At 41.5% G+C, this 24,434-nt stretch overlaps 1 protein-coding gene across 4 annotated transcripts in view; it reads right to left on the bottom strand.

The window, feature by feature from the left end:
- The window catches only part of map7b (microtubule-associated protein 7b), a 103,885-nt gene that overhangs the window by 2,582 nt on the left and 76,869 nt on the right, over nucleotides 1–24,434 (bottom strand). For all 4 annotated transcript variants that reach the window (XM_067984806.1, XM_067984804.1, XM_067984805.1 and 1 more), the window contains 7 exons: nucleotides 21,622–21,781; nucleotides 16,085–16,268; nucleotides 8,051–8,152; nucleotides 6,279–6,329; nucleotides 6,114–6,183; nucleotides 3,754–3,895; nucleotides 867–1,099 (listed from right to left, as the gene is read on the bottom strand). In XM_067984806.1, the coding sequence (XP_067840907.1) occupies nucleotides 867–1,099; nucleotides 3,754–3,895; nucleotides 6,114–6,183; nucleotides 6,279–6,329; nucleotides 8,051–8,152; nucleotides 16,085–16,268; nucleotides 21,622–21,781 (942 nt within the window). The remainder of the gene's footprint in view (nucleotides 1–866; nucleotides 1,100–3,753; nucleotides 3,896–6,113; nucleotides 6,184–6,278; nucleotides 6,330–8,050; nucleotides 8,153–16,084; nucleotides 16,269–21,621; nucleotides 21,782–24,434) is intronic.

Below are 24,434 nucleotides of genomic sequence, written 5' to 3'. Positions count from 1 at the left end.
AGTCCACAATGTTATCCATGTGATTTATATTAATTAGTGTTAATTGTATTCAGGTGGTGGGTATCAACTGGGAACGCTTGTATCCATTTATAGGAGGGAGCTTATCTAGGGGGTGCACAATGTGTAAGGTTGATCTGTGAATAAAGGCTTGGAAGCAACTGAAGACCAGGCTCTAATATTCTATCCTTCACCACCTGGCTATCCAATTTATAACACATGAATGCCTTGATTTTAAAATTCTCATCCTCATGTTCAAATCCCTCCATAGCCTCACCCCTCCCTATCTCTAAGCTCCTCCAGCTCCACAACCCTTCAAGAACTCTGCGTTCCTCCAACTTTGGCCATTTTAGCACCCCCGACTCCCTGTGCCCCACCATTGATTGTGAGGCCTTAAACCCCCTCAACCCCTCTCTCCTCATTTAAGATTGCCTTGAAACCTTCCTCTTTGACCAAGCGTTTAGTCATACGTCCTAATATCATCACCCTTGGCTCGGTGTTAATTTTTGTCTGATTATGTTCCTGTAAAGTGCCTTGGGATGTTTATTTACATTAAAGACACTATATTGCATGTTGCTGAGCCATGTATCATATTCCAGTAAAGGGCTAGGCACACATACAATCTACTCCCAGGCACGAGAGAACTACTTGGTGACTTTTCCACCCTATGGATAAAGTGTTTTACCTACACTTATTATCACCCAATTAAGGGCACAGTGAAGATTAAGAACTCTCATAAGGATGAATTACAGCTTCAAATCTCCATCTGAATATTTGGTACAGTACCTTGGATCCACAACATAAATCATATCAGAAAAGCATTCCTGTTCACCTTTTATACATTGGTTTAGAGTCAGATAACCACATACCTGCTGTTTGTTGACTCTGAATGCCATCTACTTTGGTTAATAAGTCCACGGATCCATTTTCCTCAAATGCAATAATTGGATTCACAGGAATTCCACCTTCATCCTGACAATCATTAACGGTTTCTGTAGCTACTCTGGTAGATTGTATTTCGATTGAGAGATCAATGAAATCCTCAAAGTTTTCATTCTGCACAGAAACTCCATTCTCTCTAATGAGTCTCTTAGTAGCAAGACTAGAGAAAAGAGTTTTAAAAAAAACCTGGATCAGCCAAATCAAAAGTATTTTATGGGTACAGATACCAAAGCTCATGCAATGTTCTGGAAAATTTGCTGTGATTATCACCATTTTATTGGTGGCAATATGGTTACAGAGTTTAATCGCAGAGGGCTGTGGATGCTGAGAGGTTGAGTATATTCAAGGCTGAGATAGGTAGATTTTTGGGCTCTAGGGGACATCAAGGGATATGGCAGGAAAGTGGAGTTGAGGTTGAAGATCAGCCATGAACTGATTGAATAGCAGAGCAGGCTCAAGGGGTCGTATGGCCTACGCCTGCTCCTATTTCTTATCTTATAATGTGAAAAAATTAGCACTCTCAAAGTTGTTTTAATCTGAAAGGTAAAAAACAATCATCTCTACCTTCCCATTTGTGCCAGTCTATTTTATTACCAAGTTTGAGAGTGCATGATCATATTACACATTAGCATTCACAAGACTCTACCGGTGGCAAGATTAGTTCATCAGTCATTGAACATTTTTTTTTTACATTTGACCTACAATAAAGGACTTTCACAGGTGCACATTCAGGAATATATCTAGGTACAACTGGATGTAGAGTTTTGGTGTTGACAGAATTTTTTCTGTTCAAAGTACAATGTACCATGCTAATTGACACTGGCCCTGAATTTCTGTGGGGGTTCTCTTGACTTCCCATGGTAACTTCAGCAGAAAACATTAGAAACCCTGGAGAAATTTTGTAAATGGCCATCTTTAACCATTTACAGTTTCTCCGGCAGCTCCACTGATTTACTGTGGAAATTTCTGTCACTTATTCTAAGCATCAAGAATAACTCCAGCTCATTTTCAAAACCGAGTATTGTAAGTTGTGTTTTAAATAAAAGCTGAACTGAAAATTCAATCACAAAAAATATTGACTACTTAATGTAGCTTTTATATGAAACAAAAAGTCAACATTTATGCTATTGCCATTTTTAGTCATAATAGATTTTCTGATATGGTAGCCTCTTACAATACTAAAATACACGGCTTTTAGCTAAGTAACAGCCTTCTTTAACCACAACATTTTATTGGGATCCTTCATCTCACAGAATCCATTCAAAACGAATAACCCACCTGCTACCCAGAAGAAAGTAATAAATGCAGATATTGAAACTTTTGATTCTCTAAATGGTCTGGAAACACAAACTAGCTCAGGAAATGCTTGAAACGAATGAGACTTCAATTTTTAAATCATGCCAATTCATCTGAAATTATTTGAGGCCATTAACGCTGAATTTTTCCAACAGTATAAATAGACAGCTATCAGAGCAATTATTTTGTACATTAGTTGTGCAGCCAAAGAAATTGAAACAAGGACAAATGGCTCACAAATCTGTAGCACAGAAAGACAAGGACTAGAACCCAGATTTTCCCATAGACTTAGCCTGTAGGATGTTCTGGTAACCTTAGCATTGAAATCTCCATATACAGGGGCAGAGTAACAGATGGTGCGTCTGGGAAGGTTACGATTGCACTGTTCAAATTAATACAGAATGTTAAGGCCCAGCTACAGTAGCTCTTGTGCTCCTGGCAAAAGTGCAGAGATCTGGCTAGCTATTTGAGTAGTGCTGCTATGATCATAATCTCAGCTAAAGAACTGACCATGACAGAAAACAGGAACCATTAAAAATTAAGTTGTGTAAAGAAACATGCAAGAGTAGCCCACAGGGTTGAAATCTAGACCAGCCACCCCCTCCTCAGTGTTGTAGAAGGAAGAATCCAGCATGGAACACACCATTATAATCAACTGCTTTGCTCTGCATGGTGTTAGACAAGGAACTGACTCAAGGAGCAGCAGATGGGTTATCTCTGCAGGTCCTCAAGAATGATTACAATATCCCATCAATGGATTAATTCTTGATTTAATATCCACCTGGTATAGTTTCCTAGTCAGATCATGCCATACCTTGCGATTACGATGCCCAGTTCTGGTTGTCAACTCAAGCCCTGATGGCGGGTTTAGGGAAGTGCCCCAAGACTGAGCCTTAGCATCAAAGGACTAAATTATGAGGAAAGACTGGAGAAACTTGGAATTTTCAACTAAGTGATCTAATAGAGATATACACAAGACAGTAAACTGTGTAGAAAAAGTAGATCTGGAACTCTAATTCAAACTAAGTTGTGACAGTAGCGTAAGAGGACACAGGCTTAAATTAGCTTATCAACACATGGAATGGACTTCAACGCAGGTCAAAGGAGGCAAAAATGCTGGAATCGCTTGACAGTTGGATGCCATGAGGGGCAACCATAGGGTCTTTTCACTATTGGAGGTTTTCCTCACCTCATGTCTGGGTCTCTTTTAGACTAATTGAGAGAGATTGATCATCATAATTAGTCAACAATTTCTTTATTTTTGTATCAGGTGACTACTAGGGTGGTAGAATTCTGGCAATCCAGATGGACCTTGATCTTAATCGTTTAGCAATTCCTATGTTCTTTCTGGATGCAAGAACTAAAATTGGTACAAAGGCTTTCTTCAATGTACCAATATTTTACTCCACAGCATTTGCATTATGCTTTTAGTATTTTTTTTTAAGATGAAATTTAAATGAGCACTTCATTTATATACCAGAAACCTATTCTTATTTATTATGTTGGTACTGCTCTTACCATTCGTTATCTATTTGAGACTGATCTACAAACTCCCCCTTATTGCCCATTTCTTGAATTACCGACTCCTCATCGGCCAGTTCTTCAGCGGCCATTGACATAATTTCCTTTTCAGTTGTTAAGTCAGGATCCTGGCTGGATGCTGAAGGGAAATAAAAACAAATTTCAGCATCTACTCCATGAAAAATACCACATTAAATATAATCTTAATATTTCAAAATATACTTTATTTCATAAAATTTATGGATACCACAATTCCAAGGCGATACAATTCAAAACAACACGGATCGTACACAATACGATTCCAATATTACAATTTAAACAGTACATATCTTATTATACATGCTGTACAATACAAGTGGGATAGCCTTACATGGTGGCCTTTCCCCATAGCGCCTTTGTGTAGGTCGCACCTCGCGTCAGTGCGTCCTGCAGCACGTACGCCTGGACCTTGAAGTGCCAGTCAGCAACACTCAGTCGTGGACAGCTCCTTCAGCTAGAAGACCAGCAGGTTTCAGAAGGACCAAAAGGGCTCCCTTCACCAAGTTGATGGTCTTCCAGCCGCAGTTCACATCAGTCTCAGTGTGCTTCCCAACAAACAGCCCGTAAAGCACAGTGTCCTGTGTTACGGAGCTGTTGAGGATGAACCAGGATGGATACCAATGCAACTCTCTCCACACCTTCTGAGCAAAGGGGCAGTCCACCAGGAGGCGGACAACGGTCTCCTCCCCGCCACAACCGAGGGCAGCTCACGGTGGCGCTGAGATTCCGTGCGTGTTGGAAGGACTGCACTGGGAGGGCCCTTCTCACCACCATCACACTAAAGTAAATATAATACTAAACCAAGAGTAGACCCTTTGTATAAAACAGTACATTGGAGCTAGCAAAAATAGCATTATAAAGCAAGATATGCAGCTCGATAGTAAATCAAGCTCTCAACATTCAAATTGCAGCAATGCCAAATTTAATTTGGGTTATTGCTTTATGTATTAATGCTAATGAACTGAATTTTATAGAACAGTAGGGCCCAAATTCCAATGGCACCACTGCACTGAAGTGGGGCAGTATGGGACTTCCGCCTACCATGATGTGGCGCTGCTGCAATAAACAATGGTACTACTGGAGGAAGCAGGCAAATTGGGCAAGAATGCCAGAAAGAGTCAAAAGAAGAGCAGCCAACTTAAAGTAGTCTGTTTGATGTCCTCCTCAATAGAAACAGAGGAGGAGCGACAGTGCACTTGGGGTCAGGGGCCAGATACTCACCAAGTATGCACTCTGTGGAGGGAAGTCGCTTTGGCAGTCTATTCTGCAGTGCAGGAAGAAATTTAACAGACCTCAATAGTGCAGCCAAGGAAAGCTGCCTGCTCTTTTCTTGACCTTTCCTTTCGGTCTCTAAGTATAGCACTCCTTCATTTATTACCCTCACCGTGCTTTCGGATTGTACTCAAAATCTGATTGCTTCTACCCTATTTCAGCTACCCAAAACGCACTCTCAATGTGCCACACCTGTCTTTTCTTGTTTTCTGCCCGTCTTACAAACTTCTGTGCCAAACTGTTGTAATAAAAGACTCTGTCCAGCCTTCACTGCAATACTCATGTCTTCTGCTTTCTTTTTCCTCACAGAAAATTGCCCACAACTGGCAGGAATTCCAGGTGATCCCTGACAATAGACCTCTGACCCCTCACTTTGGAAACTCTGAAGAGCTAGGTCTACAAACCAGTTGGTAACAGATATAGGACGGCCAGTGGCAGCTGCAGGTGAGTCTGGATCATCTGCAGCTGTAGATTAACACACACATGGAACCACGGGGGACCATTTTTGAGGACCTGACACAGATGGCAAGGGTCACAGTGGAGTCCATTTGCCAAGTTGGATTCAATACAACGCGGCTCTAGCTGGAGTGAGTGGGGGAACCCATCCCTGACGGAGAAGTCTTCAGATCAGTCAATGCATCCCACATGGATGCTTTGGTCACTGCTTTTCAGGCCTGGTGGGACAATGGCAACCGGTTTCTGAGAGCTTCGGGACCACATCCCTCGGTCTAAAGGGCCATAAGGTCTGACTCCTTGCTGATTGGTGGGCGTGCAGATTCAGGACTCTGCATAAGAGAGATGGCTCAAGTCTGCCATCATGATGCTGTCCACCCTTCCGATGACAGCTCATGTCATCCTTCCAGCCAGTATCCTCAGATACCTGCTCATGTATGTGGTCAGGCTATTAAAACCCTAGGAATGGATTGAGTTTGGCAGCCAAAAGTTTAAATCATTCACTATGTTCTAGATTTGAATTCAAGGTCTGGAGGTGAAGGGCCAGAGTCCAACTACATAACCGAAGTGCAATTTTAATATTTAGACATTACCTTCATCAAGAGTTGCTAGTTTAGGTACTTCCCCATTTCTCTGCTCAGTGGGCCTTACTTGGTTATCCTTCTATAAAAACAGTGAAGTATGAGTAAGAGTAAATGCTGTAAATGCAGAGGTACAAACTAAATACATCAAAAATATGTCGGTAAGTTTTTGGATACCTTTTCGGAAACATCAGATCTTCTTGTTCTTTTCATAATTTGCTCAAGTCTCTGGAAAATACAAATATCAATATGGTAACTCACTTACCAAAAAAAAAACTATAATGTTCCAATATGTGTTAATTGCACTTCAAACAAGTATCTAGAGCCAAGTGAATAATCTTACACAATAGAATTGTTTGTAAAAATTACAGCACAGCAGGCCACCACTCAGCCAATCACTATGCTTGTGCTAGTGTTAGCTCTTCACTTGGAAGCATCTAGTCTAATCCCATTTCCATGTCCTTTCCTTTTTTCAAATAAATGGTTATCCAATATCCCTTTTAAATTATATTATAATTACCTCATTAGCCACTTCAGGTATAGCATCCCATGTCTTAATAACCTATGTGAAAACAGTTCTAACGTTTCCCTTTGTTCTAGTGATAATCTTGAAACTCCTTCTCCATTACTGATTCACCAACCAGTAGAAATAATCTTTCACTATTTACCCTCCCAGAACCTTTCAGACTTTTGAATCTCAATTGGATCTCCTTAACCTTTTCTGTTCCAATGAAAATACTCCCCAGTTTAAGCCTTTTTCCATAATTACATTTCATTTCTAGCATAATTGTAGTGAACCTTCTCTGTACTTCTTCCATGGCTCTAATACCCTTTAATACCCACCATGGGATGACCAGAACTGCACTCAATATTCTAACTATTTTAAAATCAATGTGTGTAAAAATTCAATACCCTTATGAATAAAATCTAGAGTACCATTTTCTTCTATGGCCTTTTCTACCTGCTCTTCAGTTTCATAATCCCAATCGACATGACCACTAGTATGCAGGGCCTTCTTCCCTCATCTCAAGCCTAAGCAACTCCCAGAAACCAAGATCAGACAATCTGCCTTAACGAACTGACCCATTCTGCTCTTAGTACAAGAGCAGTCATACCAAGAAAACTGGATGCATCATTGCACTCCTCCTGCAAGCATCCTGCAATCAAATATGTACAACAGTTCATAAAATATATATGAGTGTACAACTACATATACTGGCATCAAAATATACATCTGAATGTACACCTATATGCACAATGGCTACATCTATATATGTGCACCCCTAGATCTCTTAAAAGTCTTAGCATTTCGGGTATTGTTCTTTTCGTTGCTCTTTATCCTAAAAATGTACTATTTCACATTTCTTTAAATTGAACTGCATCTGCCAACATTCAGCTGACTTCAATAATCTGTCCATGCCTTCCTGTAATCATCCAATTACTCATCACTTAAGAGTCACAAATACCCACAAAAGTAGCTTGTGCAGAGTTTTCGGTCGTAATATTTGTTACCTAATCCATACAAAAGCAGGTAACAGTGCTTGTGATAGCTCAGTTGGCAAATGCACTATTCAGTTAAATAAATCATCCCAAATATGATCCATTGTCTGCACTCAAGTTAGCTGATTGCAGCTGGGGTGCCAAAATTTCTTTCAGCACCTCAGGATGAGGGGAAAAAAGCATAAAATCAGGGTTTCCATTTCTAAGTGCTATCCAGCAAATCCTGCTACAAACTGGACATGTGCAGATGTCAGGTGTGAACGTCCCACAACTTACTGTTGAATATCTTGCTGACATTCATCTTTAGGCTATGAAAAATGGCCACTTCTGGGAGTCAAGGGAGGGTGGCCAGCATGCGCTAAAACCCCACCATGAGAGTGAGGGTCTTCAAGAGACCGGGGAATGCAAACAAAAGTGATTTTTTTTTTTAAAAAGATCTGCCATTTTACCTTTTTCCTTTCCATACGCTCCTGTTCTTCTTTTTGAAAGTGTTTTTCACGTTCTATTCTCAGCTTCTCAGCTTCTTCTCGAGCACGAGCTTCTTCCTCTTTCTGCAAACATAGCAATGCACTACACTGATCATTTGAACAAAATGTAATCAGTATTCTTGGTATGCTGTTATAAACTCTTAACTTGTCAACCAGAGAGATCCCACAAAAATCAGGGACAAAAATGTACAAAAATCAATGCAAAGATGTTAGGAAGTATTAAGGGAGCGAACTTAACACAATTGTACAAAATAGTCTATATAAAAGAGGATAACAAAAGGTGATCCCTCAATGATCCAAATGGGCCCTGAAAATAGCCATGAGCTTCAACAGAACTAGATTTCAAACAGAAATCAAATGGATGCTGCAAATTCAAACTATGTTGATAACAGACAAGATTAATCAACACAGAATACCATTTTCTATTATATAAACTATTACTGATCATCAGGGAGAGCAGCCCTGATCTGACAGACATCATCTTTCTCCAGGTCCAGATGAAATATTTGACCTTTACTGCCCAATTATGAAAGCAGATTCCTCCCATAAAGTATGCTGTTTTTCCATATTGCAATAATGAGAGAACACCTAAGATTGTAGTCACTAAAAAGGAATACCATTTTGCTCTGTGCCTCAATCTTTTGAACTACCCGTGGGATCCTAGGAAATACATATAGAAACTTAAATACCCTAGAAAAGGAGAAAGACCGCCTGGCCTTCTGGTTGATATGGCCGTGCCCTCCCCAGATACATGGGAACTGATAGTTATCTGCACAGGCAAGCAGGTCCATCACCAGATAAATGCCTGAAAATGTGTCAAACTACCACAGGTGGATGACTTGAGGGTGAACTGTGATGACAGAGCACTTATTGCTCTGGTAACTACCCAATTGGCCCGAGCGTCAATTCATAACTCAGATCCAGAAGCTATGGGTGCGGTTGCATAGTGGTTACGTTACTGGACTAGGAAACCAGAGAATATGGCCCCAATATTTACAGGGAGGGAGTAGGGGGGGGGGGGAACCCGGAAATGCCAGGCGTGCGGAAGTCCTGCTGAATTTAATGGCAGGACCTCAATCATTTTTTTAAAAAAAAACTTGGTTTGCCACCCGGCAGTAGGCCAGATTGACAGGCTGGTCAGCGAGAAAGCCTGCAGTAGGCGGCCACAGCCGGGGACCGTTGGGGACAGTCCCCGGCAACCAAGAAACATCGTAGGTTGGTTGGGGTGGGGTGGGGTGGCGGGTCGGACCGGAAGAGATCGTGGATTGGTGGAGGGAGGTAGCAACCGATTGCAGCAGATGATTTGCTTGTGCGGCCAGAAGAAGCACTCCTGATCCTCCTGGCCCACAAGCAGTGCTCCATGTAAGCATTTACCTGCTGTATCCGGCATCTCCCACCTCTTTATAGCTGCCGGGTTTCCCGAATCCTGGGAAACCCAGCCGGCCAGTGTTAAATTTAAATGGCTGCCAAAATATCAGGAACGGAGCCTCATTTACATATTCTAATTACAGACTCGCCTCTCCAGAGTAGTTTACAGTGACGCCCCGAAACCCGCCGGTAAGCAGGCACGTGCATGGCGGGTTATCCGATTTTTTTTTTTAAACTCCTCCCCCTCCAACCCCCCCATCCCCCAATGTGTTCAAATCCAACCATGTAAGATTGAGAATTTGAATTCATTTTAAAAAGTCTGGAAATAAAAAGCTGGTATCAGTAAAAATGACCATGAAGCTGTTAGATTGTTGTAAAAAGCCAACTGGTTCATTAATGTCCTTTGGGGACCTTACCTGCTTTGGCCTATGTGTGGCTCCAGTCCTACACCGTGGTTGAGTCTCAATTCCCTCTGAAGTGGCATTAGCTTGGATTAAATCACTATACCACCACCTCCTCGAGGACAACTAGGGTTGGGCAATAAATATACTGGCCTATGGCTGACACCATGGTCTGAAAGTATTCCAAAGCTAGTCATTACAGCCTTTACTGGCAATTAGCTGTTGGACCAGATGGACTGTACTCTTGCATATCGAATCAGACAAGTTGGTTATTACTGTCAACTGTGGAGCAAACTGTAGAAAAGTTTGCGGTTCCCCCCCCGTGACCACCATCAAAGCTTCAAGACTGAGGCCCAAACTTCTGGTGAGGAAAGGGAAACTCCATTTGAATGGGGGGGGGGGGGGGGGGGGGGGGGGAATAGAAGAAGGAGTATGAAAGGGAGAGAGAAATAGATAAACGCCAAATGTACAGTTTCAGGGAAGCAGTTACAAAAATTGTGAAACAATGATTTACAAAGATGGTGCCGGCCATCAGAGCTGAAATTCTTATATAATGTAGTAAAGGGAATGTTACACTTCAAGCCAATCAGGAGCACTTATGATATGGAAACTATTCAGCACCACACCTTCTCTGCAATCAGCTAGTCTTTTGGGTCTTACCCATTCTAGGGGAGTATATGTGGAGGGATCACATAACTGGCACAATGATTTTGAGCTCAGTGAACTTATTGTGTGATGAGACCGTACAGTGAGTAGCGGTCATACAAGTGCGGACAGCTGACAATGACTCCCACACAATCCAGTCGGCCACCGAACCAGTGCAAGGCATTTTGTCCGGAGAGCAAACACTAGCAACCTGATGTCAGCATGCAATACCCATGGCCCTTGCCACACATTGCAAGAAACCACAGCAAGGACAAGATTCAGGAGAAGCACATCTTTCAAGCATGATTTCATTTGCCTGTGGAAGATGCAACAGAATTATCAGCATTGTTTTAGGCAATTTACTGAAGTGTTTTACCATGCCAGGATGATGGATTCGAAGTACAACCTTTGAGCGTGAAATTGGTGTGCAACATAATGGATCTGATGAGCCTCTGTCGACTGTCAGTCTATTTAGGGCTAAATGTTGTTAAGGTGGCCCAGAGCTTTGTGACCATGCTCCAAAGGGATGTGGCCACATGGTAAATGCAAGATTTAAAAAGAAAGGATTCTGCTCTAAGGTTCTGGATGAATTGCAGAATGGGCATGTAAATGGCAAATGACTTTTGATATAGATAAGTGTGAGATGACGCATTTTCGTAGGAGGAATAAGATGGCCACATACACCTCTGGCCGCGACTTATAGAATGAGCAGCAGCTGGTACTGCCACTGTTGCTGTGCCAATTATTATCATCAACAAGCTCTCGGCAATGAGGGTTGTAAAAGGGTTCCTGGTCCTCGCAAATTCCAAGTGTCGACTGAAGTTGCTGGTATTTCTTTGGCACCAAAAGATCAGCAGCAACTCCCAAGATAATTGGGACTGTATTTTTCCAGTATTTAAAGCCTTTGGCAGATGTTGGTACAGACGTGCTGACCTAATTCTGCAGCACTTTGTTTTTGATGCAGGTGATGTGTTGCATGGCTCAGTGTCAAAAGGGTGCATCACGCAACTATAACTCAGTTGGAATACACTTGGTGTCTAGCGTAAAATTTCAATATCTCTATTAGCCTCTGGTATCCTAATTTCTCCATTTTATTTGCTCTCTAGGGATGTCTAGGGAGCGTGTGATTAGTTGTTGATATTGCCACCAGAACTAAAGTTTAAATTTAGCTCATTTGGTAGCCAAGCCAATGGATAGCAAACAGAAAACAGAGAATAGGGGTTAAAAGTAGTTGCTCAGACTGGAGGAAGCTGGGACATGAAGTTCCACAGGGATTGATGTTGAGACTACTGTTCACTATTCACATAAATAATTTGGACTTGGAAGTACAATATCAAAATTTGAGGATCACACCAGATTGGGGGGGTATAGTTAATACCAAGGAAGACTGTGACAAAATACAAGATGACATTAACCAACTTGCAGAATGGGCATGTAAATGGCAAATGAATTTCAATATAGTTAAGTGTGAGCTAGTGCATTTTGAGAGGAGGAATAAGGAGGCCACATACTCCTTGGAAAATAAAAGTCTAAATGGGGTAGAGGTGCAAAGGGATCCAGGGGCGCAGATTCACATATCATTAAAAGTAGCAACACAGGTTAGCAAAGCCATAAAACTTGCAAACAAAGCACTGGGGTTCATTTCTGGAGCAATAGAATTCAAAAGGAGAGAAGTTATGTCAAACTTGTATAGAGCCTTGGTTAGACCACACATGGAGTACTGTGCACAGTTCTGGTCTCCATATTAGAAAAAGGATTTAGAAGCACTGGAGAAAATGAAAAAAATATTCAGAAGGATGAAACCAGAACTGAGTGGATACAACTATCAGGAAAGACTGAACGGGCTGGGTATCTTTCTGCTAGAAAAAAGACTGAGGTGACCTGATAGAGGTCTTTAAAATTATGAAGGGGTTCGCTAGGGTAGATGTAGAGAAGATGTTTCCACTTTGGGGGAGTCCAAAACTAGGGGCCATAAATATAAGATAGTCACTAATAAATCCAATAAGCAATTCAAGAGAATCTTCTTTGCTCAAAGTGGCTATCGCATGGAGTGATTGAGGTGAATAGCATAGATGCATTTAAGGGGAAGCAAGATAAGTACGAGGGAGAAAGGAATAGAAGGTTAATGTTGATAGGATTAAATGAAGCAAACAGAATGAACTTGAAAAGAAACCAAAACCTGGACAGCCTAAATAACCAATCTAAGTTACTTCTGTAGAAGTACCACCTCAAACTGGCAACAGGAGGAACAAATAAACTTTAACCAGTCAATAATTAACCAGAGCAGGTCTTGGATGTTATACAAATAGGGAGCAATGTGCACCACTTCCTATTTGAAATGTCATGCAGCAATTTTTATGCACACTCAGAGCACACTGCCCAGAACTTAAGATAGATTATACTTCTACAACATACGGAGGATGCAGGTGAAGTAGCGAGATTTCAACTGCATTGCCAGCTAAGTGCGACAAACATCTTTCTCAGCAATAATACTGATGTCCTTGACAATACTTCATACAACTTTGGTTACAAAACCAGCATATGGTAGACATTGTTAAACACATTAAAAACTACTTGAGGGTCACCAGATAGGGTCATGTTTCCATGAATGCAGCAGAATCTTTTGAACGCATAAGAAAGCTAACAGATTGGGACTATTGTGTTAAATAAGCACAAGCTCAATTAGGCTTTCGGCATTAATTCTCCAGCCGTAAAATTGCTTTCATATTCTAATAGATGGTATAAATTTCCCCATTTTACATAATCTCAGACTAAAATTTCCCAATACGCAATTTGGTTTTGTAGTGACAAGGGACTGCACCCTGCACGTAATTGACAATTTCTACTAGGAATAAAAAAATCAGAGGGCCAATAAAGTGATCTTTGGCACCCAGTGTTACTGTGCATTGAGCACCTGCTACTCTCATTATGGAGTGCTGAAGCCAGCTTAGCACCCTATGTGCAATATGTTCCAGAAATACCTGCATACCAGTTATGTCCTCAGCTCATTGAAAGTGTATCAACGAGGTCTAGACCTATCAAAAGCAAATTACTGCAGATACTGGAAAACTGAAATAAAAACAGAAAATGCTGGAAATACTGAGCAAGTCAGGCAGCATCTGTGGAGAAAGAAACAGAGTTAACCTTTCAGGTCGAAGACCTTTTGGCAGAACTCAAGGGTCTTGTTGGCCAGGGGCTGCAGAAAACGACTGAGTTTATTTCGAATTGCTAACAAAGACACTGACTTTTGAACTGAAGTGACCTGGAGTTCAGTCACTGGTCTGAGCTGGCCGGAACCGGTTTGAATTAGTTCCGCTTCTAAAGGGATAAAGAAGCTGTGATGAGACAACAGTCCTTATTTAGAAAAGAAGTAATGAGGGGATGCTACCTAACCCCTTGGAACAGAGCCAATCAGGGGATGACACCGACCACTCGAAGAACTTCAAGCCAACATGACAAGACAGCATGACAAAGACAGCATCATTCAAAGACATACTTGGAGTTAAAACTGGAGAATTGTAGGCTTGGTGCCAGTTTGCGTGCGAAATTCCGGAGACTAACCATCGCGAAAGTGGGAGACCCTACGTCAGGGACGTAGAGACGACGTCAAGAGAGAGAGAACGGAACGCCTGGCCAGCGTCAGCTCTCCTTTCCGGGTAATATAATATCCTATCTGTTCTGTGACCACTCGGAGTGTTAGTCAGAGAAACCTAGTGGGTGTGCGTTTAAATCCTAGTTTGAGTATAAAACTGTATAACCTGCTGTAAACTGCATGCTGATATCTAACCAGACGTATAAGCGGTATGTACATGATCTAATAACGTTAATAAAGCGAATTGAGAATTAAGAGAGAATTGATTCGTCTCCTCTGTGTACTAAGCCAATAATCGTAACTGGTGACCTATATTGTATTCAGAGCACCTGAATAGTGCTCCAGATGCTCAGTGGCTATATAACAGGAAACCTCTTGCATGTGCTTTCATTGTTGAGGCTTACTGGGTTTTTTTGGATGTTGTCTGCAGCAGTTTTATTAGATCTTTCTTTGTGTCACTGCTGTTTTTAGGGCAAGAAAGTTACTGAAAGCTCCTTAAAGCAGTAACTAACTGGCTATCTGTACCCATTTCCCTAGGGAACGGTTATTCTGCATTGCTTCCATAGGAGCAATGAACACCCCTCAGGTCATACCTTTCAATTTACTGGGAGAGGGAAGGAGCATCATGGGAGATATGCTAGACAGATGTGTTTGCACTTTAGATCATCAATTAAGATTTATCCATGCACTGCCAACTGTGGTAACAGGACCAAAATCATACTTGGATGTGTAAGAAATGTACATGGGGAGATTACTATTACCCACAAATGCCATGACTGAACTTTGTACAGTCCTGCAGCAAGACCTGTATACTGAATGATGAGAATGGTTGCCAGTAGCCATCAAGGTGACTGCAGTCTTTAACTTTTTCACGATTGGTTCCTTCCCGCAACACCAGGAAATATCTGCCAAATCTCCCAACCTGCAACACACAGTTGCATCACACAGGTCACAGATGCTTGGTCTGCCCAGGACTCTCCATTGATCTATTTCCCTATGGAAAACAGACAGCAACACAAGAGAGCTCTGTGCTTTTACCCAATGGCTCGATTCCCCCAGTGCAGGGTATTATGATAGCATGTATGCAGCCAAGCAGGCCCATGCACACTTCATGAACAGAAAGGGCTTCTACTACATGAATGCGTAACTTGTCTGTGAACATAGGTACAGACTCATACACATCAATGCCCATTACACTGATAGCTGCCAGGATTCATTTTATGCCAAGCTGTGGTACAATTGTTTGAAGAGAAAAGAAAACCACCTGGGCAGGGTTGGGTTGGGGGGAGGGGGAAACCAAAGACACTGCAGTCACGCTGGTTACCCACAGTGAACCACAAGGGCAAGACCTGAAGAATGACATAATGAGGCGCTTGTAGCCAACAGTCAAGGTGGAGCAAACCACCTGCATCCTTTAATAAAGGTGTAGGTGCCTGATTGATTGGAGGAGTACTACATTACAGATGTCTACTTCATCTTACACAACTTTATCCCAAAACAAAAGAAAATTCAACATAAAGATCGAGATCCTAATTTTTTAATGCACTCAATGGTGTGTGGTGCAGATATGTTCAAAGTAGTATCTCCCAGTCCTTCCCCTTTGTCACATTGGGAGGAGAGGTGTTGCTGCCCCCTTTTTCATTTTCAGGACAGCTTTGAGAGCAGCAGCAGCTTCTGCAATCTGAAACAGCATCCTCTTGCCCTTCTGTACTCTCAAGTAATATGTCGCACTAACATTTAAATATGATGATCTTGTCTTATAGTGCAAGGCCAACTAATTTCACCGCTTGCACAAACAAGGTGGAGGAGCAGTGGCCTCGCTGCCACTGTAGCAAGACCTCAGTATCAGCAATTTAATGATAGTCAACATTAAAATATTAATTGTACTTACTTCTCTTTGTAAGAGGTAAATGTAATTAAACTAAACCAATTCGTGAACTTCAAAAAAAAAGCACACAGTTATATACAGAAGTAATAAATTACACTCACCTGCTTTTGTAAGCGTTCAATTTCATATCTCTCTTTCTGAGCTTTTTCCTCCAGAAGTTGTCGCTCCTCTTCAAGTTTTTGCTGTTCTTCTTGAAGACTCCTTTCCTTCTCAAGTCTCTGAGCTTCCTCTTCACGACGAGCTTTCTCTTCAGATTTTCGGCGTAGCATTTCTTCTTTCATTTGCCTAAATTTAACAGAATCCATAAACATTTTGTTCATACATGTGCAAAACAAAAGTGTATCACTTTGGATGTATGTGTGTTCTTTAGAAGATGATCATTTTCAAAGAAGGATGCTTTCATTCTAAGTAAGGTTCCCACCCAAAGCTTGGTAGCCTACATTTCTCTTTCAAATGTTGACTGACTTGGCGTGCATTTAATTTTTTAAAAACTATGAACGCTGGAAATAAAAACAAAATGCTGAACATGCATAGTGCATACAAAAATACTATAAAAAAGTGGGAAATGACAACTGGCTCAGCAACCCACTCCATCCAAACGTGGTGTAGCCAGGTACACCAGTGACCAGTGACCCACCCCCTCAACGCTGCAATCTCGAGAGATGGTAAAACTCCCAAGGCCAATTTTGAAAAAGCTCTGGAAAATTGCTCTCCAAATCCTAAGGTAATCAAGCAAAGTTCCAGGGGACTCAAGTATCCCATAAATCTTTCTAATTCCAGCTAACCCATAATCTAACTTCAACTGCTTGGAAGCCTGTCCAATTCGCTTTTAAATAGCTGTAGGAAATGCATACTCTGTATGCTTCGGTAACCCCAGAGGACGATGGCTATGAAAGGAAATGCTTCCCAATATCTAACCTTTCTCTTTGCCTGAGGATTTGACACGCATGTCAAAATAACCAATGCACCTGGAGAGAATCTAATCTCATTACCTTTTTACAAAACTCAACCATATCCCCTCCAAGCTTGCTAAAGAAAATAGCTCCAACTCTTGCAGCCGATCCTGCAGAATTAAAGCATTACTTTCCCTTTAAAGATGAACACTAATCACAACCAAGTACCACCAAAGCTAATGGGCCAGATTTTGTTGAAAAAACAACAGTGCCTGAACGACGCACGCAGTTATTAATGCACAAATCGGCTAGCAAGTTGTAGCAAGGAAGAGATACCCCGTGAATTGAGAATCACCAGTTGCTGGCCAATTTGTGTCATTTGCTTTGCGAAAACGACATCTCATGCTTAACTTCCATGATTTTAGGAACATAGGAACAGAAGTAGGCTATTCAGCCCCTCGTGGCTGCTCCACCATTTGATAAGATCACGGCTGATCTGTGATCTAACTCCATATACCTGCCTTTGGCCCATATCCCTTAATACCTTTGGTTGCCAAAAAGCTATCTATCTCAGATTTAAATTTAGCAATTGAGCTAGTATCAATTGCCGATTGCAGAAGTGTGTTCCAAACTTCTACCACCCTTTGTGTGTAGAAATGTTGTCTAATCTCACTCCTGAAAGGTCTGGCTCTAATTTTTAGACTGTGCCCCCTACTCCGAGAATCCCCAACCAGTGGAAATAGTTTCTCTCTATTCACCCTATCTGTTCCCCTTAATATCTTATAAACTTTGATCAGATCACCCCATAACCTTCGAAACTCTAGAGAATACAACCCCAATTTGTGTAATCTCTCCTTGAAGTCCAGGTATCATTCTAGTAAACCTATGCTGCACTCCCTCCAAGGCCAACATGTCCTTCCGAAGGTGCGGTGCCCAGAACTGCTCACAGTACTCCAGGTGCGGCCTAACCAGGGAAACCATCTAGTTCTGGGGATTTGTCACTCTTTAGTGCAATTATTTTCTTCATTACTGTTGTTTTACTTATGTTAATTTTATTGAGTCCCTGTCCCCGATTCAATATTACTTTTCTTGGGATTTCTGGCATGCTATCCTCTTTTTCTACTGTAAATACTGAGGCAAAGTAATTGTTCAACATGTCCGCCATTTCCCCATTGTCAACGACAATATCCCCACTTTGTTTTTAAGGGGCCAACACTGCTCCTGACCACCCTCTTTTTCCTAATACAACTATAAAAGTTCTTCGTATTAGTTTTGATATCCCTTGCAAGTTTCTTTTCATACTCTCTTTTTGTAGCTCTTATTATCTATTTTGTGACCCTTTGTTATCTTTGTATCTTTCCCATTTGCCAGGATCTGTGCCATTTTTTGCCTTTTTGTATGCCCTTTCCTTATGTCTTATACTGTCGCTTACCTCTTTAGTTGTCCATGGCTGTTTTTTTTGGCAAGTAGAGTTCTTGCCCCTCAGGGGTACAAACCAATTCTGTATCACGTTAAAAGTTTCTTTAAACATTTCCCACTGATCAGTCGTTTTACCCATTAACAGATTTGCCCAGTTTACTGTGGATAGTCTCTGTCTCATCCCATTGAAGTTGGCCGTACCCAAGTCTAGAATCTTAGCAGCTGATTCACTTTTTTCCCTTTCAAACACTACATTGAACTCGATCATGTTATGATCACGACTGGATAGATGTTTGCGCATAGTTAAGCTGTTAACTAAATCTGGTTCATTACTCATTACTAAATCTAGTATGGCTTGCCCCCTTGTTGCCTCTAGGACATACTGCTGTAGAAACCTATCCCGGACACACAAGAAATTCACTACCTTTCTGACAGTTGCTAGTCTGCTTTTCCCAATCTATGTGAAGGTTAAAGTCCCCCATTAAGACCATTATGCCTTTCTTACACGTTTGTCTAATCTCTGCATTTATACAATCTAGCACTTCAGAGCTGCTGCCAGGGGTCCTATACACAGCTCCAACTATAGTCTTAGATCCTTTCTTATTTCTCAATTCAACCCATAAGGTCTCTGTTGGCTGCTTACCTCTCATTATATCCCCCTTTATCATTGAAGTGATTTCATCTCTAATCACCAAGGCTACTCCTGCCCCTCTTCCATTTTCCCAATCTCTCCTGTAGACCTTATAACCCGGTATATTTAGTTCCCAATCCTGACCATCCTGCAGCCATGTCTCCGTAATAGCTAACGTGTCATACCCTCCAATTTGAATTTGAACCTGTAGTTCATTTAATTTATTCCTTATATTCTGTGCATTTGTATATAGAACTCTTAGTTGGGCCACACTCCCTAGCCTGACCTTCAGATTTGATGCTGGGTTAATCGCCTTACACCTTCTAGTTTTCACTTTATCTATAGTGCCTAAAGTACATTTTCTTTATGCTGCTCTACGCTTTTCCCTTTCACTTGTTCTTGAACAACTGTTTGTACTATTTGTATTGTAAATTTCCCCTGGGTCTTCCGCTCTCAACTTTACTCCCTTCTGACTTCCCGCTCAGGTTCCCAATCTAGTTTAAACCTTCCCCAACAGCACTAGCAAACACCCCCGCGAGGACAATGGTCCCGGTCCTGCTCGGGTGTAACCCATCCCGCTTGTACAGGTCCCACCTTCCCCAGAACCGGTTTCAATGTCCTAGGAATCTAAATCCCTCCCTCCTACACCATCCCTGCAGCCACGCAATCATCCTGTCTATTCTCCTGTTCCTATACTCACTAGCACGTGGCACTGGTAGTAATCCTGAGATCACTATCTTTGAGATCCTGCTTTTTAAATTTATCTCCTAACTCCTTAAATTCACCTTGCAGGACCCCATCCCTTTTTTTTTAAAAACCTATGTCATTGGTACAGATATGGACCACGACTACTAGCTGTTCACCCTCCCCCTCCAGAATGCCCTGCAGTCGCTCCATGACATGCTGACCCTAGCACCAGGGAGGCAACATACCATCCTGGAGTCACGTTTGCGGCCTCAGAAATGCCTATCTGTTCCCCTTACAATTGAATCCCCTATCACGATAGCCCTGCCACTCCTCTTCCTCTCCTCCTGTGCAGCAGAGCCACCCGTGGTGCCACGAACTTGGCTCTTGCTGCTTTCCCCTGATGAGCCATCTCCCCCAACAGTATCCAAAGTGGTATATCTGTTTGAGAGGGAGATGGCCCCAGGGGACTCCTGCTCTACCTGCCTAGTCCTTTTCATGAAGTTGCTGCATTTGCACATTAAATGCCCGTTAATTACTAGACTTTCTGTGGTGAGATTATCAGCACAAGTATACTTTTAACAACGTCACCACTGTTAATGACTGCCAATCAATCTCTCTTTACAGAAAGTATAAAGAATTATAAAAAGTGTGGAGTCTCATTGCTTAAGGTTGTGAATTGTTTTAGATTATAAAAATGTCAAATTGAAATTGTTCTTACTTTTCCTTAGTCTTTTTTTTCCTCTCTATTTCTTTCTGTACTGGATTTGACACTAATTCACCCTCAGTCTTTCTATTTCTCAATCCTTTAATCTCATTGCTTAAGGAGATAGACTGTTTGTACCGTTGTTCACTAAGGTCCCAGATGCCCTGTTATCAGCTCGTACTTCCAACAACTGTGAGCAAAAAAAATCCTAAAAATTAAATTGCCCCACTCCATCTAAATCTGGCCTATTATGGTTAAGACCTACTCCCTGATTGAACATTCAGGTGCAATTTTTTAATTTTTATCCATTTTGATGAAGACTCCCATCCAATGACTGTTCTTTCAGGTGATAACTCACCTGCTGCATTTTCCATGCTATGGTTATTTCTCTTTTTTTTTTAACGTTTCCTGATCTTTTAATATAATTGCAATAGCACAACTTTGTGCTGCGTAATGTTGCAGCTGAAAGCTTCCCCCCCTCCCCCTCCTTCCAGTGAAAGTAGTAATGGGTCACCATAATGACAAGTTTCAAAGACTCACTGTGGTCATTGAGCATTATATCAAATTTTTCATCAAAGTACTTCCCCAGAAACAATGGGTCCCAAAAGAATGTTTAGAATGCCTTCCTCAAGAGTCGTGATTGTTATTTGCATCAGTCATAAAAGAATCTGTTTTGGGACCAACCATTTCAAGAAAAAAGTGCATTCAGAGGACTCAGACAAAGCTGACTGCTATTATGATGGTCAGGAAATGGTAGTTTTGACAGTGCTATTTAAAAAACTTAAAGTAAGTGGCTCATATCCCACTGATACTAATTATTTTTTAATTCAATAATTGCAGCACAATTGGAGAATGCTGATCCCAGCTCACGGCACTCAGATAGGTAATCTGATGGGTCTTTTCGAGCCAGGAAATTGGGAATCAGCTGAGGCAATGTGATTGGCACAGAATGATATATCTTTTCTTGGTAAGGTACTGGTCAATTTCTCCACCCCCCCCCCCCCCCCACCCACAATCTTTATTCTCCTAAACTGCTATTCAACTTTACCTAGTCTATTCCTTTAAATATTTTAATTTAAAAAGTGTAATGCAAAGGAATATTGAGATTTATACAACATCTCCAAGACAAACTCATCAGTGGGAAGATAACTCTACCCAGCATGCATTGTAAAAAGGGGCAAGCACCAAGTTCCCAAGTGCAATATTGCAGGTTGGATTTCTCCATAACACAGACCCTACATTTGGTGTGAATTATTGACTTTCAAGATAGCAACACCTCTAATTTACATCAAAATAATGACGTACCTTTCTCTCTCCTCTTGTTCTCTTCTTTCTTCTTCTTCCCGATCCCTCTGTTCCCGAGCTATTCGTCGCTTCTCAGTCAGAAGTCTTGTAGCTTCTGCTGCATCAGTGGTACCTGCTGTGATCTTACTAGGAGTAGCAGACAGTATGACTGGAACAGTTTCTATGCAAATCGAAATATAAATATTGGAATTTAGATGTACCATTTAAATGCAAATAGTGGACAAATCTTTTTCAAAAATCATTCAGGCATACACCCCATGATTTCCCATTGATTAAAAAGGAGAAAAAATTATGCAGAGGGCAGGGTGGCCTGAATTCCTGATCATATCTATGCACCAGAAGTGCTAAAGACAACAATTGATCCCATTATGCTTGCAAGATTATCCTCGCATTGAGTTACCAACCATTAGTTGCTCGGCACATCTCTGGAAGGAGTACTGTAATTTACCACATCATCCAAAAATATATATTTTCTTTAAATCCTGAGCAAGCCAGGGCTCAAAGCTCTCAATGAGACTGGTAATTTAGTAGCAACTTATGGGTAGTTTTTAAGCTAGGAAATCTTTCCCATAAACCTGGTTAAGACTTTCCCAGAATTGCTTCAATTAGGCAACTGATAGCAGGCAAAGGGAAAACTTCAATTCCACCAGTCTAACCTGGATTCAAACCAAAGTGTCAGAGATTAAAGGACAGCATTCTAACCAAGTACACCACTCGAGACTACTCTGCAGGTTTGTTCCCTTCCAAAAAATGCCCAAATCAAACTGAATCCTGATCAATATATGAGGCTAAATAAGTGTTGATAAATCGGAATCAAAATCATTTTTAGGAGGACTTGATTTTGTCCTGTTAGATTTGTATACATTGTTCAGAAATTGTGGCAACAGTTCCAAAATGAATTCCACACATTTTATTGAAAACAAATGGCTGTTCAAAGACTTTATTTGAGGCAAAGAATTCGAGATCAAGATGCAGGCTCTTTTTGCTTAAAATGCTAATAAAATTTGCAAGGAGTCAACTTCGCAGCAGCCACTCTGCAAGTTATGCCGTTATACATTTAAAGGATCCCATTTCAGCAGTCCACAGCTTACTTCCTGTACTGTTGTATTTTAATCTAGTGAAATATTGTCAGTCAGTCTGATGATTGCATGTGCCAGATACTATATGCAAGATACCAAAACTATCTTTTACAAAGAAATTAAACACTTAAAACACAGTATGTCATAGGGACAATATATGGTCGGATGCAGTGAATTTAAGCAGCTGCTTGTATATTACAATAAGAGTCCGCCATTACAAAAATTTAACAGAAGGCTCAGAGACTGGAACCTTAATCATTCTAGTTATATTATAAATTTATACTTGGGCCTTTGCTCATATAAATCTAGTGTAAATGAATATCAACAGTTTTAGGTTGTATGAAATGAATCATATGAAAATTTTGTGTCTTTGGCATTACAGTAGGAATCCTATGCACATCCCAGTGCACAGTATTACAGTAAAAGGATTGTCGGTTAGCCCTGGGTTATGACTACTCAGTGTGGCACAGCAAGTGAAAAAGTGTCAATTCACGGCGAAATTGGTTGTAGAATCATCGCAAATTTACGGCACAGAAGGAGGCCATTCGGCCCATCGTGTCCACGCCGGCTGAGAAACGAGCCACCCAGCCTAATCCCACTTTCCCGCATTTGGTCTGTAGCCCTGCAGGTCACAGCTCTTCAGGTGCACATCCAGGTATTTTTTTAAAAAAATGAGTTGAGGGTTTCTGCCTCTACCACCCTCTCAGGCAGTGAGTTCCAGACCCCCACCACCCTATGGGTAAAAACATTTTTCCTCATTTCCACTCTAATCCTTCTACCAATCACTAAATCTATGCCCCCTGGTTATTGACCCCTCCGCTAAGGGAAATAGGTCCTTCCTATCCACTCTGTCTAGGCCCCTCATCATTTTGTGCCCCTCATCATTTTGTACACCTCAATCAAATTACCCCTCAGCCTCCTCTGTTCCAAGGAAAACAACCCCAGCCAATACATTCTATCACAGCTAAAGTTCTCCAGTCCTGGCAACATCCTCCTAAATCTCCTCTGCACCCTCTCTAGTGCAATTACATCCTTCCTGTAATGTGGTGACCAGAACTGTGCTCAGTACTCAAGCTGTGGCCTAACTAGTGTTTTATACAGTTCCAGCATAACACCCCTGCTTTTATATTCTATTAGCTGAGGCATTCCATGTGCCTTTTTAACAACCTTATCTACCTGTCCTGCTACCTTCAAGGATCTGTAGATATGCACTCCAAGGTCCCTCACTTCCTCTACACCTTTCAGTATCCTCCCATTTATTGTGTATTCCCTTGCCTTGTTTGCTCTCCCCAAATGCATTACTTCACACTTCTCCGGATTGAACTCCATTTGCCACTCTTCCGCCCATCTGACCAGTCCACTGATATCTTCCTGCAGTCTACAGCTTTCCTCCTCACTATCAAACACACGGCCTATCTTTGTGTCATCCGCAAATTTCTTAATCATGCCCCCTGCGTTTAAGTCCAAATTGTTAATGTATACCATAAAAAGCAAAGGACCTAGCACCGAGCCCTGCGGCACCCCACTGGAAACATCCTTCCAGTCGCAAAAATACCCAACCATTATCCTTTGCTTCCTGCCACTGAGCCAATTTGCCACATTCCCTTGGATCCCATGGGCCTTTAATTTTTTGACCAATCTGCCATGTGAGACCTTGTCAAAAGCCTTGCTAAAATCCATGTAGACTACATCAATTGCGCTACCCTCATCAATCCTCCTCGTCACCGCTTCGAA

The sequence above is a fragment of the Heptranchias perlo genome, chromosome 5, assembly GCF_035084215.1.
Source record: "Heptranchias perlo isolate sHepPer1 chromosome 5, sHepPer1.hap1, whole genome shotgun sequence".
NCBI classification, from domain to species: Eukaryota; Metazoa; Chordata; class Chondrichthyes; order Hexanchiformes; family Hexanchidae; genus Heptranchias; species Heptranchias perlo.
This window is presented reverse-complemented; position numbering and strand designations above follow the sequence as displayed.